The sequence below is a fragment of the Pygocentrus nattereri genome, chromosome 14, assembly GCF_015220715.1.
Source record: "Pygocentrus nattereri isolate fPygNat1 chromosome 14, fPygNat1.pri, whole genome shotgun sequence".
Lineage (NCBI taxonomy): Eukaryota > Metazoa > Chordata > Actinopteri > Characiformes > Serrasalmidae > Pygocentrus > Pygocentrus nattereri.
Window position 1 is genome coordinate 6611244 of NC_051224.1, and position 21577 is coordinate 6632820.

At 41.6% G+C, this 21577-nt stretch overlaps 1 protein-coding gene and 13 non-coding genes across 14 annotated transcripts; 1 reads left to right on the forward strand and 13 right to left on the reverse strand.

Moving 5' to 3' along the window:
* The first annotated feature begins 3476 nt into the window (after positions 1 to 3476).
* Positions 3477 to 9518, forward strand: ankrd40 (ankyrin repeat domain 40). Its single transcript, XM_017705686.2, has 5 exons — positions 3477 to 3959; positions 4698 to 4846; positions 4945 to 5538; positions 5742 to 5923; positions 7311 to 9518. Exons 1-5 carry the CDS (start codon positions 3826 to 3828, stop codon positions 7455 to 7457), a joined length of 1206 nt encoding a protein of 401 aa, XP_017561175.1. The 5' UTR covers positions 3477 to 3825; the 3' UTR covers positions 7458 to 9518.
* Positions 9519 to 11304: 1786 nt separating this feature from the next.
* Positions 11305 to 11386, reverse strand: trnas-gcu. Its single transcript has one exon. It is a non-coding gene; the product is annotated as a tRNA-Ser (tRNA).
* A 911-nt stretch (positions 11387 to 12297) lies between these two features.
* trnas-gcu lies at positions 12298 to 12379 on the reverse strand. The gene has a single exon. It is a non-coding gene; the product is annotated as a tRNA-Ser (tRNA).
* Positions 12380 to 12914: 535 nt separating this feature from the next.
* On the reverse strand, positions 12915 to 12996 carry trnas-gcu. The gene has a single exon. It is a non-coding gene; the product is annotated as a tRNA-Ser (tRNA).
* Positions 12997 to 13908: 912 nt separating this feature from the next.
* On the reverse strand, positions 13909 to 13990 carry trnas-gcu. The gene has a single exon. It is a non-coding gene; the product is annotated as a tRNA-Ser (tRNA).
* A 535-nt stretch (positions 13991 to 14525) lies between these two features.
* Positions 14526 to 14607, reverse strand: trnas-gcu. Its single transcript has one exon. It is a non-coding gene; the product is annotated as a tRNA-Ser (tRNA).
* Positions 14608 to 15524: 917 nt separating this feature from the next.
* On the reverse strand, positions 15525 to 15606 carry trnas-gcu. Its single transcript has one exon. It is a non-coding gene; the product is annotated as a tRNA-Ser (tRNA).
* A 535-nt stretch (positions 15607 to 16141) lies between these two features.
* trnas-gcu lies at positions 16142 to 16223 on the reverse strand. The gene has a single exon. It is a non-coding gene; the product is annotated as a tRNA-Ser (tRNA).
* Positions 16224 to 17138: 915 nt separating this feature from the next.
* On the reverse strand, positions 17139 to 17220 carry trnas-gcu. The gene has a single exon. It is a non-coding gene; the product is annotated as a tRNA-Ser (tRNA).
* Positions 17221 to 17755: 535 nt separating this feature from the next.
* On the reverse strand, positions 17756 to 17837 carry trnas-gcu. Its single transcript has one exon. It is a non-coding gene; the product is annotated as a tRNA-Ser (tRNA).
* Positions 17838 to 18749: 912 nt separating this feature from the next.
* Positions 18750 to 18831, reverse strand: trnas-gcu. The gene has a single exon. It is a non-coding gene; the product is annotated as a tRNA-Ser (tRNA).
* Positions 18832 to 19366: 535 nt separating this feature from the next.
* Positions 19367 to 19448, reverse strand: trnas-gcu. The gene has a single exon. It is a non-coding gene; the product is annotated as a tRNA-Ser (tRNA).
* Positions 19449 to 20363: 915 nt separating this feature from the next.
* trnas-gcu lies at positions 20364 to 20445 on the reverse strand. Its single transcript has one exon. It is a non-coding gene; the product is annotated as a tRNA-Ser (tRNA).
* Positions 20446 to 20980: 535 nt separating this feature from the next.
* trnas-gcu lies at positions 20981 to 21062 on the reverse strand. Its single transcript has one exon. It is a non-coding gene; the product is annotated as a tRNA-Ser (tRNA).
* Between the last annotated feature and the right edge of the window lie 515 nt (positions 21063 to 21577).

A 21577-nucleotide genomic window follows, 5' to 3' on the forward strand; every position in this document is an offset into this window, starting at 1 on the left:
CTTCCTTGTCTGCTGGTGCACATTGTTGAACAATTAGAAGACATTTTCGAGGCAGGAAAATTCCATCATTATGTGAACACAAGAATGTTGATTATTAAAAAAGCAAAACACTGAGTATTAAGTGACAAGATACGATGAATCATGTGACCAGGGACACAAACTAACAAGGAGAAAAGGGTACATTTTGATTTCATGTTGACTTTAAAAGGCTGTTTTTGTTACTTTGCCTTTAAAACTTGCACATAGAAATGATCTGCCCTTTTTTGTGCCTTGTTTAAAAACACATTCCACCAGTTTTTCAAAATTTGCATATTTCAGTGGATGTGATGAAAACATGGATGTTTGATGTGAAATGGCTTGTGACCTGTAAAGAATGAGGTAAGCGAATTTGAGTCTCAGTTTAGTAACGTCAGGTCAGGAACAAGCAAGCACATACATATTCAAATAAGGTAAAGAAAACATACAACACAAACTTAGGAACTTAACAGCTTAACGGAGACCTCACAAGCACCCCTCAAACTAGGGGCATTTGCTGGGCCTGTAAAAATATGGGGCCCAGGTCATTGTAAAATTGTTTTAAGGGATCATCCCCAGAATCTTTTTTTTAATTATTCTGTGTTATTCTGTGCAGTTGCTACATTTTTATTTAAACAGCAACAGAATATGCAGTGATTTAACAGTGAACCTTGCCATCTCTTATTTACAAAATCACAAAAAAGAGAGAGAAAACAATAAAAAATATCTGGGGCTATAGCACCAGTAACTCCCCCGCCACCTACTAATAAAAACAGAACAGGGGAGACCTGGAGCCAGACCATGGGGCAAGTCTAAATCTGATAGTGACAGGACAAGGGGCTGGTGTTGTATGTGTGGAAGAGGGACAGATAATAGGACTGCACAGAGCCAGCACAGGAGGAGAGACCTTGGGAGCATGTACTGGAGCACTATCTTTGAAAAATCTATGGAATTCCCTATTAAAGTTGACCTGTTTACCTCGTTTAAAAGACAGTTAACTTTCAAAAAGGAAAGACATTTGAAATTTTTCTGATTTTTGATTACATCATTGTGCACAAGCACCCACCACCACCACCACGACCACCACGTATTATTGAGAGAAAGCTCTGAGCGAACTCTTCCTGATACCACACTTTTAAATAGATTAAAATTATGATGAATTGACCCTTATCAGTCCCACAACGGGGAAATTTCACCTCCGCAATCTAACCCATCCATGCAGTGAAACACCACATACATGTTAGTGAAGACACACACTAGGGGGCAGTGAGCACACTTGCCTGGAGAGGTGGGCAGCCCTATCTGCAGCACCCTGGGAGCAGTTGGGGGTTAGGTGCCTTGCTGAAGGGCACCTCAATCATTTGCTGGCTCACAGGGCTTGAACTGCTGGCACAAAAACCTGAAGCACAGCTGAAGGTTTTGAGTTCACAGGCATCCCACATGGCTGATGGTTTGAAATGTGACAGCTGTGTGCTATACCTTTCATTCATCAAGGCAAATGGCTAGCGTTGTCTTTAAACAAACAGAAAAAAGCTGTACATTTTGATTCTAATGTGTACATCACTTCCAGGTATGTTTCAACTGTCTTTTTTTGCAAGCCTGGTTCCCTAATCTCCAGCCCACAACTGCCCCAATAAACTGACACAGATGGAACTCAACCCACAGTCCTCAGCTTCAAAGTCTGAGGCCTTATCCATTAGGCCACTGGGCCTACATCATGGCGTACGGAGAATGCATTATAATTTTCTTTTACACCGCCTTTAAGGCCCAGATTTAACATTTGCTAAGTAGAACCAAAATAATTTCCACCAGGGGGCACCAACATCACATTTTATTGAGAGACTTACAGAGTTTCAGATCAATATTCTTTCACTGATAAACAACCAGAGGTCTATTTAGTGCAGATCTAGAGCAGGCCACACACATATCATCTTCATTAAGGAACATAATGTTTACATTAGTAAAAACAGACTCAATTAAATTCTTTTACACACTGCAAATGTTTTTGCTTTTAAACCGTATCTTTAAACAGATCAAGTTAAATAAGGAAGTGTAGGTGCAATAATTAAACATGCAGTAATTCTACCATCAGCTTCAGCACAAAGATTCTGGTTGTAAGATTAGGCCATGCTTGCAGGCATACAATAAAAGACTGTTGAGACCTACATGGAAATGATGTCTACATTAGAATCACAGTTTACATTTTTTTCCATTTGTTATTTGTTTAAAGACAACACTAGTCATTTGCCTCGATGAATGAAAGGTATAGCACACAGCCGTCGCATTTCAAACCATCAGCCATGTGGGATGCCTGTGAACTCAATCCCTTCAGCTATGCTTCAGGTTTTTGTGCCAGCAGTCTATTTGTCAGGACAGGATTCTCTCAAGCTGCTGTTGGCAAATGTCCTTCAGATTGAGAACAGCACCCTCATGGTCACAGTTCTTTATCATATTCTCAACACACAACAAACAATACTAAAGCACTGTTTTACAGTTTTACACTCTGGACCTAAACATGTAATATCTTGTATGCCAGGCTTTACAAAATCTTCTAAAATGACTTGTGGGGATTTGTGGAATGAGTGATACATTTTTCCCTCAGACTTGCATGTGAATAATAATAATAAGAAGAAGAAGAAGAAGAAGAACTAATTGAACTATTCTAAACTTTCAGATTTCTTTGCAGTGGAGCTGATAGGAACCGGGGGTCCTGAAGTTTTCAACACAAGCCACTTTATTTACTATCCAAAAGCTGCAGTGACCCTACACATCTTCTGTGCTTTTATATGTAATGTTAATGATAGTAAAATAGTGGTAAAGGTGGGGAAAAAGTTTTATTTGATTATTTTTTGCTTCCACCCTTAATGGACCCCTTCACTATAAACAGCTTAAAAATAAATATGTTTAACATACATTTTAGGCCAAATATTCATCACAAATCTACTAATCTACTCGCAAAACTATGACTTGGAGAGCAGTCAGAGTACTTCTAACCACCCATGTCAAAAGTTTTTGTGAGCCTTTCCTTCCGTAACGACTGCCAACAATTCTGACTTGCGAAGCTTCTCCAGAACTAAGATGTTTACATCTTAACCATTTAATTCAGCAGATTTCGGCGCAGTTTTCCGTTAAGCAGGTACCCATTGTATACATCATTACTTCGAATGGAATAAAGTAAAACGTTTTTTTTTTTCAGTTACGTTATGACTGGTTTAATATATTTCAGATGCTGATTACTGTGATAGAATTTCAACAACTACAAAAATCAACGAGAATAAGCAAAAGCAGCGTTCGACAAATGGTGGGCAAATGTGGGTTGGAAGCGTGGTGAGTCATGTTAGATGAAAACTGACCGCTGCCGGACCTTATCATCAAAAATCGTTTCCAAATCACAGAGAACAAGAGGCTAACGCTAGGCTAACCGGTCCGCAGAAACTAGGAACCCAATACATCGCGCTCTGTTGTCACACTCAAAACTGACCCCCTCAATGGGAAGAGGGCTTCCTGCCGATAGGGGACTTCGCTAGTCGGCGAAGCTTTGGAACAATTCGCTGTTGGAAGTGCGTTTATGAAGTTGTCATTTTGCGGTGGGTTGGCCAGTTAACAGAGCCGAGGTTGTCTAAAGTATTTCGTAGAGTATTTAAGGGCATTATTATCATTATTATATTCGCTACATCAACACGCAACAATTTCATGAAGGCGAGCAGCTGCGGTCCCGGCTGGTTGGGATAGCACGTTCTCGGCAGAAGGCGGATTATTCGGCCTGTTCGTATGAAAGTTAATTGCTAACTAACCCAGGTTAGCTGAATTATGTCAACGTCGTCTTTGGACAAAGAACTGCAAGAGCGGTTAAGAGAGGCAAGTGCCATCGGGGACATTGACGAAGTCCGGACTCTAGTGGAGAGCGGAGTCAACATCAACTCTCAGAACGAAATCAACGGATGGTACGTTGGCGAAAATGTCCACGAGTTGCTCAGTGAATGTGTGTTTTAAAGTTATTTTTCACATTCGACACCTTCTGCTAACTTGGCTACGCCGTTAAAGTTTTTTTTACACATGAAATCTAATAAATTTCAGCTCCACCCGAGGACTAGCAGGCTAGCTTGCTGGCTAGCTTGAAGCCGTAGTCCTGAGTACTGGCTGTGGAGGCACGCGTGCTAAAAGCAATAGATACAGCTATCAGTGATCCAGTTAACCAGCTTGCCGAGTTTTATTTAATTCTGTAATAGCTCACGAAATAGTGAAATGACCTTTCGGTGGTTTGCTAAGAGTTTGTTGTGTAAGGGTTGCTGGGTGTTTGCCCGGTTTCTCGTTGAGTGTGAACGTAAACAAAAGAAGATTAAGTCCATGAACGTCTATTTTAAGACTTCGTTCTACTACAAAGCCTTGCTTAATTGTTTAAAGGGGCAGTCCAGCCAGAGTGAAACATTTTACCGTTGTAAACGTGTCCAGTCTCCTTGTACGTTGGAGCCACAATAGACTAGAGTGGGATTTTCTAGTGTAAACTCTAGGAACCGCCCTTCAGATGATGTGTTTCGAAGGTGGGAGGACTTTCTGAAAATCTCCAAACACTTTGAGGTTAAGTGAGGGTGGGCTGTTTAAAAAGTTTTTTTTTCTTCTTCTGCTTCTATTTTTAATAACTCCGTCATGTAACATTAACTTATCGTCACTTCACTTTACAGGACGTGTTTGCATTGGGCATGCAAAAGAAACCACAAACACATAGTAGCATATCTTTTGAATTCTGGAGCTGACAAGGAAATCCTCACTGCAAAAGATGAGTTAGCTGTTCAGTTAACCTCCAAACCTGAAATCAGAAGATTGCTAGGAGGTATGTATGTGGCTGAAAGCATCTGCCTATTGAATTTTGCTTATTACAATTGTAAAGGTTTTTTGGTAGCCATCGTTTACTAGTGTTTGTCTCTACAGTGGAGGAGGAGGAGGAGGATGTGCCTGAGCTGAAGGAACCAGAGCTGCCAATCATTCCAAATTATCTGTCCAACCCTCCTTTTTTGTATGGCAAGATGGATAAGGATGAGTTGAATCTAGCACGACATGTTTCTCAGAATGGCACCAGCGACCATTCAGAGTCTGTAGACTCTGAGCCAGCCACCCTGTCTCCGACACAAGAGCAGCAGCAACCTCCACAGCAACAGCAGCTGCCTCAGAGCCTGTATGCAGAATCCCAGAGCCAGCAAGCAGTGTCCTATATTTCTGTGGTGGAGCAGAATGGCATTGTGCCAAGCCCTGTGGTTAACAGGTCCCTGTCCATGGAGGTGTCCCCCGAGGCCCACCACGGCAACCATAGTGAATTTACCCATAATCACACCATTGCCCAGAATGGCCCTGTGTGCCCCCCGCTACCCTCACCAGGTGCAGGCACAAACCAGGCCTCTGTCTCCAACCCCACCGTTACCCGACAACAGTCTTTGCCCCAGCAGCTAAACTGCTCACAGCCTGGAGGCTCTATGCCTGCCTTCCAGCCCTTCTTTTTCACCAGCACTTTCCCCGTCAATGTGCAGGGTATGTGAAATGGAAATCTGTTTTAAAAAACCATGCACTGAAGACTTCTTGCAAGGTTCTTGCAGTACCAGTAAAACTACTGTGGCATTTAGATACTGGGTCTGCTGCTCTTGTTCCAATTTTCTGATAAATAATAATATTTAGTTTGTGTTTTTTCTCTCCCTCTCTCTCTCACTCTCACTCTCGTTCTCTCTCACTCTCAGAGCTGGTCCTGAAAGTGCGGATCCAGAACCCTCATGCAAGAGAAAATGATTTCATCGAAGTGGAGCTAGACCGACAGGAGTTGACATACCGGGCACTGCTGCGTGTCTGTTGCCGCGAGCTGGACATCAGTGCCGAACATGTGGAGAAAATTCGCAAGCTTCCCAACACCATGCTCAGAAAGGTATGTGTATGCTTGTTTTGGTTTTTCCCCTGTAACTCAGCTAATTGTAAATAAAGTTTTGTATTTACTTTAACAGGTGGGACAATACATGAAACACAAATATATTGTCCTGTAATTAAACAGTACAAAAACAAGATATTAAATAATTTGCCTCATCAACTTAATTGTTTTTTGTGAATGTGCTCATTCTGAATTTGATGTTGAAACTCATCCCAAAAATGTTGGGACAGTGGAAAATGTTTAACATGTGATGTGGTTATATTTGCATATAACAGAAACATCCAGCTAAAATCCAGTGTTTTATGAACAAGGATGAGTTGAGGTTTGCCACTTGCATCGAAAATGCATCTGAATAATCCAGCAGTTTCAGCAATGTTCCTCGATGAGTGACTGCAAGGATCTTATGTTGCTGTGAGCGCAAAATATCAAAAGATTAGGGAATCCAGAGTAATCTTCATGCAGAGGTCAAGGCTGAAAACTACATGGTCAGCACAGTGACCTGCATGCAATGGAGTGGTCTAAAGCATGAGGCCACTGTACTCTGGAGCAATTCTGTGTTCTGTGGAGTGATGAATCACACTTTGCTATCTGGCAGTCTGATGGACAAGTCTGGGTTTGGTGAGTGCCAGGAGAAGGATACCTGCCTGACTGCATTGTGACAGCTGTAAAGTTTGGTGGAGGAGGGCTAATGCTATGGGGCTGTTTTTCAGGGATTGGCCTAGACCCTTTACTTCTAGTGAAGGGAAATCTTAATGTTAAACATACTAAGACATTGTGGGGAATTGTATGCTTACAACTTTGTGGGAGCACTTTGGGGAAGGCCCTTTTCTCTTGAAGCATGACCGTGCCCCAGTGCACAAAGCAAGGTCCATAAAGGCTTGGTTGGGAGAGTTTTGTGTGGAAGCCCATGACTGGCCTGCTCAGAGCAATGACCTCAACCCCTTCAAACACCTTTGGGATGAACTAGAACAGAGAGTGCGAGCCAGGCTCTCTCATCCAACATCAGTGTCTGACCTCACAAATGCTCTTCTGGGTGAATTCCCATAGACATACTCCAATATCTTGTATACCTGTAAGTTCCATGTTTAGGTACCCCAATGCTTTTGTCCATATAGTACATTAGTCCATATTGTCCATTTAACAGTTCAAATTCACACTGAATGTTATGCATAGGTATGTACTAGGGAGCAGCACCAGACAAGCATATATGGAATGACAATCAGCTCGACCAGCAAGATTTTATCACTAGTCACATGCTGGCAAGTGCTTTGTGAACATTGTGATTAACCTTTCAGTAATCCTACCAGAGATCAGATGGAATGCTGTAAATCCCGTTTGATGCATACAGCTAATTTTCCTTTATTTTGTCCTTGTTTTGGCTTGACAGGACAAAGATGTGGCTCGACTACAAGATTTTCAGGAGCTGGAAGTTGTGTTGGAGAAGGCAGAAGGTTTGTCTCTGTTCTCTGGAGGCCCAGGGGGGCTGACGGATAGGCCCTGCTACAACATGAAGGCATCCAGGCTGACTTACTAGCTCCCTGCACCAGGCCCAGGAAGAGGTGGACTGACCTGTTCCCCATCTGGGGATTCTAGCCCTAAAAGCCCAATTCATAGTTAGTTTCAGTACTTAAATAATATGCCATTCTTCCATTTTCCTCCTCATTGTATACATTAAATTAGCCATATACCTTCTCCACCCAAACTTGTGGACCTTGCCCAATGCATGTTTGCTGCAACTGTTTAAAGAACTGTTTGAGGGGCATCTCCTGCACCACAGTTACTTTTGGTTAGTTTTGCTTCATGTCAGAAAAGTATACAGGTTTGAGCAGGAGTCTTTCATGGATCATGGGTTCATGCTGTAGTATCCATTGTTTTTGAATATTCAAATTTTGAAAGTATTCAAAACCATCACGTCACTGGCTGTTGAGCTATGTAAAGTATTGCGATCTGACTAATTGCTGTTTGTGCTTATCAGGCCACCATGTGGTTTGCACACAGCTCACATGGAAAGGCAGACGTTAACCTGTACCAGCACTTCTTGTTAGCTTTTTATTTATTCTTTAGTCACCTTGTCGACGTGCATTTACACAGTCCTCCCACTAGAGGCTAATTTACCTTATTGTTTGCATTGGCAAAGCACATTGCAAATTGGTGGGGAAGGAAAGGCGTTCGACAAGGAAAGGGGTGAGGAAAGTCCTTTTTAAAGTGTGTAGTTGCATGTTTCACTTATGCTAATGGAAGCTTCAGGTTGAACTTCAAATGGAGGATTTTTTTATGTGCGTTTGCCAGACAGTTCCCTGTGCACTTTACAAACAACAACAAAACAGTTACTTGTAATGCATGGGGCTTCATACTTTAGGTTGTTTTATAATACAACAGTGCTGTGCTGACTATATCAATGCCTTTGCTGCTCCTTCAGTCTCTGTAAGCCAAGCCAAAAACTAGTGGAAATGTTAAACGGAACTGTTTGTTCTAAACCGTGTTGTCACAATCTTGTTTAAAAAAAAAAAAAAAAAAAAAATGTCCCTTGTTCCTTCTGTAGTGAATAATGTAGCAAAACCTATTTTATTATTCCTTTTTTATTGTAAGGGTTGAAAGATAAGCTCAAGAACACAGTTAATTCATGCGAGCTTCCATGAACGTTCTTTGGATAAGTTTTGCATATTTTGTTTGTTTCTAGGAAGCAGAATTCATACATTGGTTGAATGATTGTTTTTGCAGCACCACCACTTAGTAATTTGCAACAGTTGTTTTTGTCTGAATAAAACTTGTTAACGGCTCATAAACAATGTAAAGTGCTCACGCAGATAAGGAGGTTGCTTCGTTGTATGAGCTGTTTCACAAACACTTTTTTGTTCTGTGTACAAATATAAATTGGGCTTAATTGCGTATAATGTGGAGACATAGATGCTGGTTCTGCATAGATTTTACATTGCTTGAGACTGTTCATTTAAACACACTAAATTGTAAAGTGGTCTAAATATATCGTTCTTTTGTAACACTTTAAATTACCTTAATATAAAAATGTGAATAGCAATGCAGAAACTCTTGACCTTTCACCATCCCCTTACATACTATATTGCTGTATAATATAGATAGTTCTATATAATCAGTATAAAACTATCTATGAACTATAGTTTTTTTAAATCTTATTTTATAAATTAGATAATTTTCATAGCTGGACTTGTGTGAGGACGGGAGGAAAAGATAAGAGTACACTACAGCTGAAATGAAACTAAGCCCTTACTTATCTGTCTGTCTGCAGATGTGTCTTTCTGTATGTCTTAACCTAGAATGACAAGGTAAACTGAAGGCTCATAGCAAACTGAATTGATTGAACATGTTCATCAGCAGTATTCTATTTCTCTGCTCTTTAAATTGTTTTAAATGAATTGGCTCCTTTTCTTTTAACTGTGGATTTTTCGCAAGGGGCTTGGTGGAGGAAGCTGGACAACGAAAAGTGCACTTGATTGAAATGGTTCCAAAGCTACTGGCTGGTGTAAGACAGAAATTCTTTGTGAAAAACTCTTAACAGTGTACTTACTGATCATGTCCTAGAAGATGAATACAGTTTGACTTAACCTATGCATCCAGACTCTGATCTTGCGTGTATTTTGTGTGCTTTCATACCCTCAGACGCCATTTTATTTTTATTTTTTTGCCTTGTTTACTTAAGAAAAAAAAACTTGCAGTTTGATACAGTCTAGTAAATGTTATCCACATTTCTGAATGCGTTGTTGTAAGGATGTAATTTTTCTTGGGTATGCCACCAGAGGGGAGGATTGAGTCACTGTTTATTTCCAACTGCATCCTGTCTAGGTGCCAGATTTTTTTAAAATTCCATTACATTTTTTTGTGTAGAAGATGCATAGAACTTTTCTTCACCTTAGTCATGTTATTTACAGAAAGAGGCATCACCATTGGTTTCTGTGTACTGTAGTTCCTGGGGCAATTTATAGTGCAAGAAATAAGAGTCTAACTCTGTCTAAAGTCATTGTTTATAAGTTCTGCTCCAATGTATCATTTGCCCTGCACAAATTCTGCCATGTTTGTGTGCAAAACCCCTTTCCAAAGTGCACATTTTGTTAAGTTTCAAAGTGAAAAGAAGTAAATACAACCTCTGCAGCAATCTAAAACAGTAATGGTCCTTAGTAACACCCTCTTGGTAGATATTACAGCTTACTCATACTTTGTACTACCCAATCTTTCTTGCCAAATGCTTTTAGATTGCGATATTCTTCCACAGCATGGTTTAAAATCTACTTGATTTGTTTTCAGCTGTAGCTTCTTGATGGACTGTGTCACATTTGCTTCTAGAATTTACTGATATTTATGCAATCTGTTCTTCAGTCTATCCATGCAGTGCTTCATGTGCCACTTGCTGCCAAGCAATCTTAAAGCATAATAGATTCACTCCCACACTGATAAAAGTTGTTGAATTTGTATGGCTAAATCTGTACGTCAGTTCCAAACAAAGACTTACACATAAAATTATGTTGATGAAACATATTCTATTAATGTAGAGCAAATGTACACATGTACATCATGTAAATTTAAAGTAACTTTTTGCAACCATATCTTTGGGGATTGTGACCAAGGAGTTTCATTTTTACATCTGCTGTACTTCAGTTAAGTAAACTTCGCAAACTTTGTTTCCAAAATGGTTTTGGCTTCTAGAAGTTGATATAGACGTTGATTTGGATACTTCAGACGTTGGCTTTTTGGATGAGGTCACAGTAATGGTTTCCTTCTGGTGACACTCCCCTGAAGATCATGCTTGCACAAGCAGTGCTGCTCAGTAAAAGTGTACTCCAGTCAAAGCTAAGCCTTCCTGCAGGTCCTTTGCCGTCATATGACGTTTTTGCTTTGCCATTCTGACTAGCACACGAGCAGCCTCTGGTTGTCCTTCAGCCAATACTGAGGTAAAGCCAAAATGATCAAACTTGAATTTTGCATCACTGTGCAAAAGAATGTCCAAAAATTTTGGAAAAAAAGTTTTGTTGTTCAATTGTGGAACTTCTACGGTGGAGAAGTTTCAGAAATCCTGTAAGGTAGTATAACTCTCTTTCACTGCTCTAATTTTAAGAAGGGGTTTTGCCCCTCTTACCTCAAGTGCATATCAGTGTTGTGTGTTTGTGTCATGTTTGAAGACAGCTTTTGTTGCTGAAGTTGGAATTGGATCTGACATATGCAGCGCACAGGAGTCCATCTCCCTGAACTGTCGGCCAAAGCGGAGAAGGTCTTGGTTGCCGTTTGCCATAGAGAATTCATTTGTTTAAGTCAGTTTCAGGTAGAACGGAAAGAGCACCTCAGAGCAGACTTTGCACTCTTGACCTTGAATCAATGTTCACGCTTAGTTTGATGACTAAAGAAACTGTCTTCGACGAAGGTGGGATTCGAACCCACGCGTGCAGAGCACAATGGATTAGCAGTCCATCGCCTTAACCTCTCGGCCACCTCGTCCACATGGCACAGCAGGCGTGAGTTTCCCTCTCTACAGGAACAAAACTCAGCTTTCTATCGTTGACTATATCCGTTTAAGAGGGCTGAATGGCAATCACATGTCTAACCTTTATAAACAGTACCCTGGAACTTTCTATGGCCTAAATTTTTCCCCACCCGTTTCTGTAGTGGACTTTGAAATGTCATTCACATATTTTTCAACAATTGTGTGAAATTTACATTCTCATTGATGAAGGTGGGTTTGGATCTCACGTATCCAGAGCTCAACGGATTAGAAGTCCACCTCCAAAGCCTTTCGTCCAGCCTGACAAAAGACTTAGGATTTTTTGCCATGTTGGCTTTTCCCTTTTATGTAGGCATCATGGAGAATTTAAATATCATCTCAGAACAGAAACTGAACCTTTGATCTCACAAGCAGATCAAGGTTCAACGTTAGTTTGCTGGCTAAATATAGCCTTTTTGACCAAGATGGGATTCAATCCCATGTGTGCAGAGCTCAACAGATTATCAGTCCATCCATCAAAGCATTCAGGTACCTTGGAAAAGGCATAGTGTGTCCTTTGCCATATAGAATTTTTTTCTTTGGGATAGGTGTCATGGAGTATTGCAATATTATGGCAGAACATGAATGACACCTTTGACCTTAGGAGCAGACCAAGGTTCAACAATACTTTAATGACTAAAGACGGCCGGTTCGAAGACGAAGGGTTTCTAACCAATGCATCAAAAGGGATTAGCAGTGCATCAGCTAAAACTTTTGGGAACTCGTAAAAGCTGTTGGGGGTCATTTGCCATGGACAAAGTTTGTTCTTTTAATTGGTTGATGGATAATTGTGATAGCATCTCAGAGAAAGCAATGCAATATCGACCTGAGCACAACATTTCATTTGATGATTAAAGAAACCACTTTTCGACAAAGGTGGGATTCGAACCCACGCGTGCAGAGCACAATGGATTAGCAGTCCATCGCCTTAACCTCTCGGCCACCTCGTCGACGGAGAAAGACTCATGTCGCTTATTTTCCTCTCTATAAGAATATGAATAATCCTTCTATGACTCATTATGTTTGCGTGCAGAGCACAGTGGATTAGCGGTCCATCACCTTAACCTCTCGACCTCTGTTTCTGTACTGGATAATGAAATGTGAGTCATATATTTCTGATAACACTGCACCATGAAATTGCAGTTGGTACTGAACTATTGACGTCAAGAAGTCCTGAAATAGCATGTGAGAAGGGGTTTTGCGCCTCTTACCTCAAGTGCATATCAGTGTTGTGTGTTTGTGTCATGTTTGAAGACAGCTTTTGTTGCTGAAGTTGGAATTGGATCTGACATATGCAGCGCACAGGAGTCCATCTCCCTGAACTGTCGGCCAAACCGGAGAAGGTCTTGGTTGCCGTTTGCCATAGAGAATTCGTTTGTTTAAGTCAGTTTCAGGTAGAACGGAAAGAGCACCTCAGAGCAGACTTTGCACTCTTGACCTTGAATCAATGTTCACGCTTAGTTTGATGACTAAAGAAACTGTCTTCGACGAAGGTGGGATTCGAACCCACGCGTGCAGAGCACAATGGATTAGCAGTCCATCGCCTTAACCTCTCGGCCACCTCGTCCACATGGCACAGCAGGCGTGAGTTTCCCTCTCTACAGGAACAAAACTCAGCTTTCTATCGTTGACTATATCCGTTTAAGAGGGCTGAATGGCAATCACATGTCTAACCTTTATAAACAGTACCCTGGAACTTTCTATGGCCTAAATTTTTCCCCACCCGTTTCTGTAGTGGACTTTGAAATGTCATTCACATATTTTTCAACAATTGTGTGAAATTTAAAGACATTCTCATTGATGAAGGTGGGTTTGGATCTCACGTATCCAGAGCTCAACGGATTAGAAGTCCACCTCCAAAGCCTTTCGTCCAGCCTGACAAAAGACTTAGGATTTTTTGCCATGTTGGCTTTTCCCTTTTATGTAGGCATCATGGAGAATTTAAATATCATCTCAGAACAGAAACTGAACCTTTGATCTCACAAGCAGATCAAGGTTCAACGTTAGTTTGCTGGCTAAATATAGCCTTTTTGACCAAGATGGGATTCAATCCCATGTGTGCAGAGCTCAACAGATTATCAGTCCATCCATCAAAGCATTCAGGTACCTTGGAAAAGGCATAGTGTGTCCTTTGCCATATAGAATTTTTTTCTTTGGGATAGGTGTCATGGAGTATTGCAATATTATGGCAGAACATGAATGACACCTTTGACCTTAGGAGCAGACCAAGGTTCAACAATACTTTAATGACTAAAGACGGCCGGTTCGAAGACGAAGGGTTTCTAACCAATGCATCAAAAGGGATTAGCAGTGCATCAGCTAAAACTTTTGGGAACTCGTAAAAGCTGTTGGGGGTCATTTGCCATGGACAAAGTTTGTTCTTTTAATTTGATGGATAATTGTGATAGCATCTCAGAGAAAGCAATGCAATATCGACCTGAGCACAACATTTCATTTGATGATTAAAGAAACCACTTTTCGACGAAGGTGGGATTCGAACCCACGCGTGCAGAGCACAATGGATTAGCAGTCCATCGCCTTAACCTCTCGGCCACCTCGTCGACGGAGAAAGACTCATGTCGCTTATTTTCCTCTCTATAAGAATATGAATAATCCTTCTATGACTCATTATGTTTGCGTGCAGAGCACAGTGGATTAGCGGTCCATCACCTTAACCTCTCGACCTCTGTTTCTGTACTGGATAATGAAATGTGAGTCATATATTTCTGATAACACTGCACCATGAAATTGCAGTTGGTACTGAACTATTGACGTCAAGAAGTCCTGAAATAGCATGTGAGAAGGGGTTTTGCGCCTCTTACCTCAAGTGCATATCAGTGTTGTGTGTTTGTGTCATGTTTGAAGACAGCTTTTGTTGCTGAAGTTGGAATTGGATCTGACATATGCAGCGCACAGGAGTCCATCTCCCTGAACTGTCGGCCAAAGCGGAGAAGGTCTTGGTTGCCGTTTGCCATAGAGAATTCGTTTGTTTAAGTCAGTTTCAGGTAGAACGGAAAGAGCACCTCAGAGCAGACTTTGCACTCTTGACCTTGAATCAATGTTCACGCTTAGTTTGATGACTAAAGAAACTGTCTTCGACGAAGGTGGGATTCGAACCCACGCGTGCAGAGCACAATGGATTAGCAGTCCATCGCCTTAACCTCTCGGCCACCTCGTCCACATGGCACAGCAGGCGTGAGTTTCCCTCTCTACAGGAACAAAACTCAGCTTTCTATCGTTGACTATATCCGTTTAAGAGGGCTGAATGGCAATCACATGTCTAACCTTTATAAACAGTACCCTGGAACTTTCTATGGCCTAAATTTTTCCCCACCCGTTTCTGTAGTGGACTTTGAAATGTCATTCACATATTTTTCAACAATTGTGTGAAATTTAAAGACATTCTCATTGATGAAGGTGGGTTTGGATCTCACGTATCCAGAGCTCAACGGATTAGAAGTCCACCTCCAAAGCCTTTCGTCCAGCCTGACAAAAGACTTAGGATTTTTTGCCATGTTGGCTTTTCCCTTTTATGTAGGCATCATGGAGAATTTAAATATCATCTCAGAACAGAAACTGAACCTTTGATCTCACAAGCAGATCAAGGTTCAACGTTAGTTTGCTGGCTAAATATAGCCTTTTTGACCAAGATGGGATTCAATCCCATGTGTGCAGAGCTCAACAGATTATCAGTCCATCCATCAAAGCATTCAGGTACCTTGGAAAAGGCATAGTGTGTCCTTTGCCATATAGAATTTTTTTCTTTGGGATAGGTGTCATGGAGTATTGCAATATTATGGCAGAACATGAATGACACCTTTGACCTTAGGAGCAGACCAAGGTTCAACAATACTTTAATGACTAAAGACGGCCGGTTCGAAGACGAAGGGTTTCTAACCAATGCATCAAAAGGGATTAGCAGTGCATCAGCTAAAACTTTTGGGAACTCGTAAAAGCTGTTGGGGGTCATTTGCCATGGACAAAGTTTGTTCTTTTAATTTGGTTTGATGGATAATTGTGATAGCATCTCAGAGAAAGCAATGCAATATCGACCTGAGCACAACATTTCATTTGATGATTAAAGAAACCACTTTTCGACGAAGGTGGGATTCGAACCCACGCGTGCAGAGCACAATGGATTAGCAGTCCATCGCCTTAACCTCTCGGCCACCTCGTCGACGGAGAAAGACTCATGTCGCTTATTTTCCTCTCTATAAGAATATGAATAATCCTTCTATGACTCATTATGTTTGCGTGCAGAGCACAGTGGATTAGCGGTCCATCACCTTAACCTCTCGACCTCTGTTTCTGTACTGGATAATGAAATGTGAGTCATATATTTCTGATAACACTGCACCATGAAATTGCAGTTGGTACTGAACTATTGACGTCAAGAAGTCCTGAAATAGCATGTGAGAAGGGGTTTTGCGCCTCTTACCTCAAGTGCATATCAGTGTTGTGTGTTTGTGTCATGTTTGAAGACAGCTTTTGTTGCTGAAGTTGGAATTGGATCTGACATATGCAGCGCACAGGAGTCCATCTCCCTGAACTGTCGGCCAAAGCGGAGAAGGTCTTGGTTGCCGTTTGCCATAGAGAATTCGTTTGTTTAAGTCAGTTTCAGGTAGAACGGAAAGAGCACCTCAGAGCAGACTTTGCACTCTTGACCTTGAATCAATGTTCACGCTTAGTTTGATGACTAAAGAAACTGTCTTCGACGAAGGTGGGATTCGAACCCACGCGTGCAGAGCACAATGGATTAGCAGTCCATCGCCTTAACCTCTCGGCCACCTCGTCCACATGGCACAGCAGGCGTGAGTTTCCCTCTCTACAGGAACAAAACTCAGCTTTCTATCGTTGACTATATCCGTTTAAGAGGGCTGAATGGCAATCACATGTCTAACCTTTATAAACAGTACCCTGGAACTTTCTATGGCCTAAATTTTTCCCCACCCGTTTCTGTAGTGGACTTTGAAATGTCATTCACATATTTTTCAACAATTGTGTGAAATTTAAAGACATTCTCATTGATGAAGGTGGGTTTGGATCTCACGTATCCAGAGCTCAACGGATTAGAAGTCCACCTCCAAAGCCTTTCGTCCAGCCTGACAAAAGACTTAGGATTTTTTGCCATGTTGGCTTTTCCCTTTTATGTAGGCATCATGGAGAATTTAAATATCATCTCAGAACAGAAACTGAACCTTTGATCTCACAAGCAGATCAAGGTTCAACGTTAGTTTGCTGGCTAAATATAGCCTTTTTGACCAAGATGGGATTCAATCCCATGTGTGCAGAGCTCAACAGATTATCAGTCCATCCATCAAAGCATTCAGGTACCTTGGAAAAGGCATAGTGTGTCCTTTGCCATATAGAATTTTTTTCTTTGGGATAGGTGTCATGGAGTATTGCAATATTATGGCAGAACATGAATGACACCTTTGACCTTAGGAGCAGACCAAGGTTCAACAATACTTTAATGACTAAAGACGGCCGGTTCGAAGACGAAGGGTTTCTAACCAATGCATCAAAAGGGATTAGCAGTGCATCAGCTAAAACTTTTGGGAACTCGTAAAAGCTGTTGGGGGTCATTTGCCATGGACAAAGTTTGTTCTTTTAATTGGTTGATGGATAATTGTGATAGCATCTCAGAGAAAGCAATGCAATATCGACCTGAGCACAACATTTCATTTGATGATTAAAGAAACCACTTTTCGACGAAGGTGGGATTCGAACCCACGCGTGCAGAGCACAATGGATTAGCAGTCCATCGCCTTAACCTCTCGGCCACCTCGTCGACGGAGAAAGACTCATGTCGCTTATTTTCCTCTCTATAAGAATATGAATAATCCTTCTATGACTCATTATGTTTGCGTGCAGAGCACAGTGGATTAGCGGTCCATCACCTTAACCTCTCGACCTCTGTTTCTGTACTGGATAATGAAATGTGAGTCATATATTTCTGATAACACTGCACCATGAAATTGCAGTTGGTACTGAACTATTGACGTCAAGAAGTCCTGAAATAGCATGTGAGAAGGGGTTTTGCGCCTCTTACCTCAAGTGCATATCAGTGTTGTGTGTTTGTGTCATGTTTGAAGACAGCTTTTGTTGCTGAAGTTGGAATTGGATCTGACATATGCAGCGCACAGGAGTCCATCTCCCTGAACTGTCGGCCAAAGCGGAGAAGGTCTTGGTTGCCGTTTGCCATAGAGAATTCGTTTGTTTAAGTCAGTTTCAGGTAGAACGGAAAGAGCACCTCAGAGCAGACTTTGCACTCTTGACCTTGAATCAATGTTCACGCTTAGTTTGATGACTAAAGAAACTGTCTTCGACGAAGGTGGGATTCGAACCCACGCGTGCAGAGCACAATGGATTAGCAGTCCATCGCCTTAACCTCTCGGCCACCTCGTCCACATGGCACAGCAGGCGTGAGTTTCCCTCTCTACAGGAACAAAACTCAGCTTTCTATCGTTGACTATATCCGTTTAAGAGGGCTGAATGGCAATCACATGTCTAACCTTTATAAACAGTACCCTGGAACTTTCTATGGCCTAAATTTTTCCCCACCCGTTTCTGTAGTGGACTTTGAAATGTCATTCACATATTTTTCAACAATTGTGTGAAATTTAAAGACATTCTCATTGATGAAGGTGGGTTTGGATCTCACGTATCCAGAGCTCAACGGATTAGAAGTCCACCTCCAAAGCCTTTCGTCCAGCCTGACAAAAGACTTAGGATTTTTTGCCATGTTGGCTTTTCCCTTTTATGTAGGCATCATGGAGAATTTAAATATCATCTCAGAACAGAAACTGAACCTTTGATCTCACAAGCAGATCAAGGTTCAACGTTAGTTTGCTGGCTAAATATAGCCTTTTTGACCAAGATGGGATTCAATCCCATGTGTGCAGAGCTCAACAGATTATCAGTCCATCCATCAAAGCATTCAGGTACCTTGGAAAAGGCATAGTGTGTCCTTTGCCATATAGAATTTTTTTCTTTGGGATAGGTGTCATGGAGTATTGCAATATTATGGCAGAACATGAATGACACCTTTGACCTTAGGAGCAGACCAAGGTTCAACAATACTTTAATGACTAAAGACGGCCGGTTCGAAGACGAAGGGTTTCTAACCAATGCATCAAAAGGGATTAGCAGTGCATCAGCTAAAACTTTTGGGAACTCGTAAAAGCTGTTGGGGGTCATTTGCCATGGACAAAGTTTGTTCTTTTAATTTGATGGATAATTGTGATAGCATCTCAGAGAAAGCAATGCAATATCGACCTGAGCACAACATTTCATTTGATGATTAAAGAAACCACTTTTCGACGAAGGTGGGATTCGAACCCACGCGTGCAGAGCACAATGGATTAGCAGTCCATCGCCTTAACCTCTCGGCCACCTCGTCGACGGAGAAAGACTCATGTCGCTTATTTTCCTCTCTATAAGAATATGAATAATCCTTCTATGACTCATTATGTTTGCGTGCAGAGCACAGTGGATTAGCGGTCCATCACCTTAACCTCTCGACCTCTGTTTCTGTACTGGATAATGAAATGTGAGTCATATATTTCTGATAACACTGCACCATGAAATTGCAGTTGGTACTGAACTATTGACGTCAAGAAGTCCTGAAATAGCATGTGAGAAGGGGTTTTGCGCCTCTTACCTCAAGTGCATATCAGTGTTGTGTGTTTGTGTCATGTTTGAAGACAGCTTTTGTTGCTGAAGTTGGAATTGGATCTGACATATGCAGCGCACAGGAGTCCATCTCCCTGAACTGTCGGCCAAACCGGAGAAGGTCTTGGTTGCCGTTTGCCATAGAGAATTCGTTTGTTTAAGTCAGTTTCAGGTAGAACGGAAAGAGCACCTCAGAGCAGACTTTGCACTCTTGACCTTGAATCAATGTTCACGCTTAGTTTGATGACTAAAGAAACTGTCTTCGACGAAGGTGGGATTCGAACCCACGCGTGCAGAGCACAATGGATTAGCAGTCCATCGCCTTAACCTCTCGGCCACCTCGTCCACATGGCACAGCAGGCGTGAGTTTCCCTCTCTACAGGAACAAAACTCAGCTTTCTATCGTTGACTATATCCGTTTAAGAGGGCTGAATGGCAATCACATGTCTAACCTTTATAAACAGTACCCTGGAACTTTCTATGGCCTAAATTTTTCCCCACCCGTTTCTGTAGTGGACTTTGAAATGTCATTCACATATTTTTCAACAATTGTGTGAAATTTAAAGACATTCTCATTGATGAAGGTGGGTTTGGATCTCACGTATCCAGAGCTCAACGGATTAGAAGTCCACCTCCAAAGCCTTTCGTCCAGCCTGACAAAAGACTTAGGATTTTTTGCCATGTTGGCTTTTCCCTTTTATGTAGGCATCATGGAGAATTTAAATATCATCTCAGAACAGAAACTGAACCTTTGATCTCACAAGCAGATCAAGGTTCAACGTTAGTTTGCTGGCTAAATATAGCCTTTTTGACCAAGATGGGATTCAATCCCATGTGTGCAGAGCTCAACAGATTATCAGTCCATCCATCAAAGCATTCAGGTACCTTGGAAAAGGCATAGTGTGTCCTTTGCCATATAGAATTTTTTTCTTTGGGATAGGTGTCATGGAGTATTGCAATATTATGGCAGAACATGAATGACACCTTTGACCTTAGGAGCAGACCAAGGTTCAACAATACTTTAATGACTAAAGACGGCCGGTTCGAAGACGAAGGGTTTCTAACCAATGCATCAAAAGGGATTAGCAGTGCATCAGCTAAAACTTTTGGGAACTCGTAAAAGCTGTTGGGGGTCATTTGCCATGGACAAAGTTTGTTCTTTTAATTGGTTGATGGATAATTGTGATAGCATCTCAGAGAAAGCAATGCAATATCGACCTGAGCACAACATTTCATTTGATGATTAAAGAAACCACTTTTCGACGAAGGTGGGATTCGAACCCACGCGTGCAGAGCACAATGGATTAGCAGTCCATCGCCTTAACCTCTCGGCCACCTCGTCGACGGAGAAAGACTCATGTCGCTTATTTTCCTCTCTATAAGAATATGAATAATCCTTCTATGACTCATTATGTTTGCGTGCAGAGCACAGTGGATTAGCGGTCCATCACCTTAACCTCTCGACCTCTGTTTCTGTACTGGATAATGAAATGTGAGTCATATATTTCTGATAACACTGCACCATGAAATTGCAGTTGGTACTGAACTATTGACGTCAAGAAGTCCTGAAATAGCATGTGAGAAGGGGTTTTGCGCCTCTTACCTCAAGTGCATATCAGTGTTGTGTGTTTGTGTCATGTTTGAAGACAGCTTTTGTTGCTGAAGTTGGAATTGGATCTGACATATGCAGCGCACAGGAGTCCATCTCCCTGAACTGTCGGCCAAAGCGGAGAAGGTCTTGGTTGCCGTTTGCCATAGAGAATTCGTTTGTTTAAGTCAGTTTCAGGTAGAACGGAAAGAGCACCTCAGAGCAGACTTTGCACTCTTGACCTTGAATCAATGTTCACGCTTAGTTTGATGACTAAAGAAACTGTCTTCGACGAAGGTGGGATTCGAACCCACGCGTGCAGAGCACAATGGATTAGCAGTCCATCGCCTTAACCTCTCGGCCACCTCGTCCACATGGCACAGCAGGCGTGAGTTTCCCTCTCTACAGGAACAAAACTCAGCTTTCTATCGTTGACTATATCCGTTTAAGAGGGCTGAATGGCAATCACATGTCTAACCTTTATAAACAGTACCCTGGAACTTTCTATGGCCTAAATTTTTCCCCACCCGTTTCTGTAGTGGACTTTGAAATGTCATTCACATATTTTTCAACAATTGTGTGAAATTTAAAGACATTCTCATTGATGAAGGTGGGTTTGGATCTCACGTATCCAGAGCTCAACGGATTAGAAGTCCACCTCCAAAGCCTTTCGTCCAGCCTGACAAAAGACTTAGGATTTTTTGCCATGTTGGCTTTTCCCTTTTATGTAGGCATCATGGAGAATTTAAATATCATCTCAGAACAGAAACTGAACCTTTGATCTCACAAGCAGATCAAGGTTCAACGTTAGTTTGCTGGCTAAATATAGCCTTTTTGACCAAGATGGGATTCAATCCCATGTGTGCAGAGCTCAACAGATTATCAG

Coding starts and splice junctions, on each gene's coding strand:
- ankrd40 (XM_017705686.2), top strand. CDS start 3,826: ATGTCAACGTCGTCTTTGGACAAAGAACTGCAAGAGCGGTTAAGAGAG. Junction 3,960..4,697: donor CAGAACGAAATCAACGGATG/GTACGTTGGCGA, acceptor TTCACTTTACAG/GACGTGTTTGCATTGGGCAT. Junction 5,924..7,310: donor CCAACACCATGCTCAGAAAG/GTATGTGTATGC, acceptor TTGGCTTGACAG/GACAAAGATGTGGCTCGACT.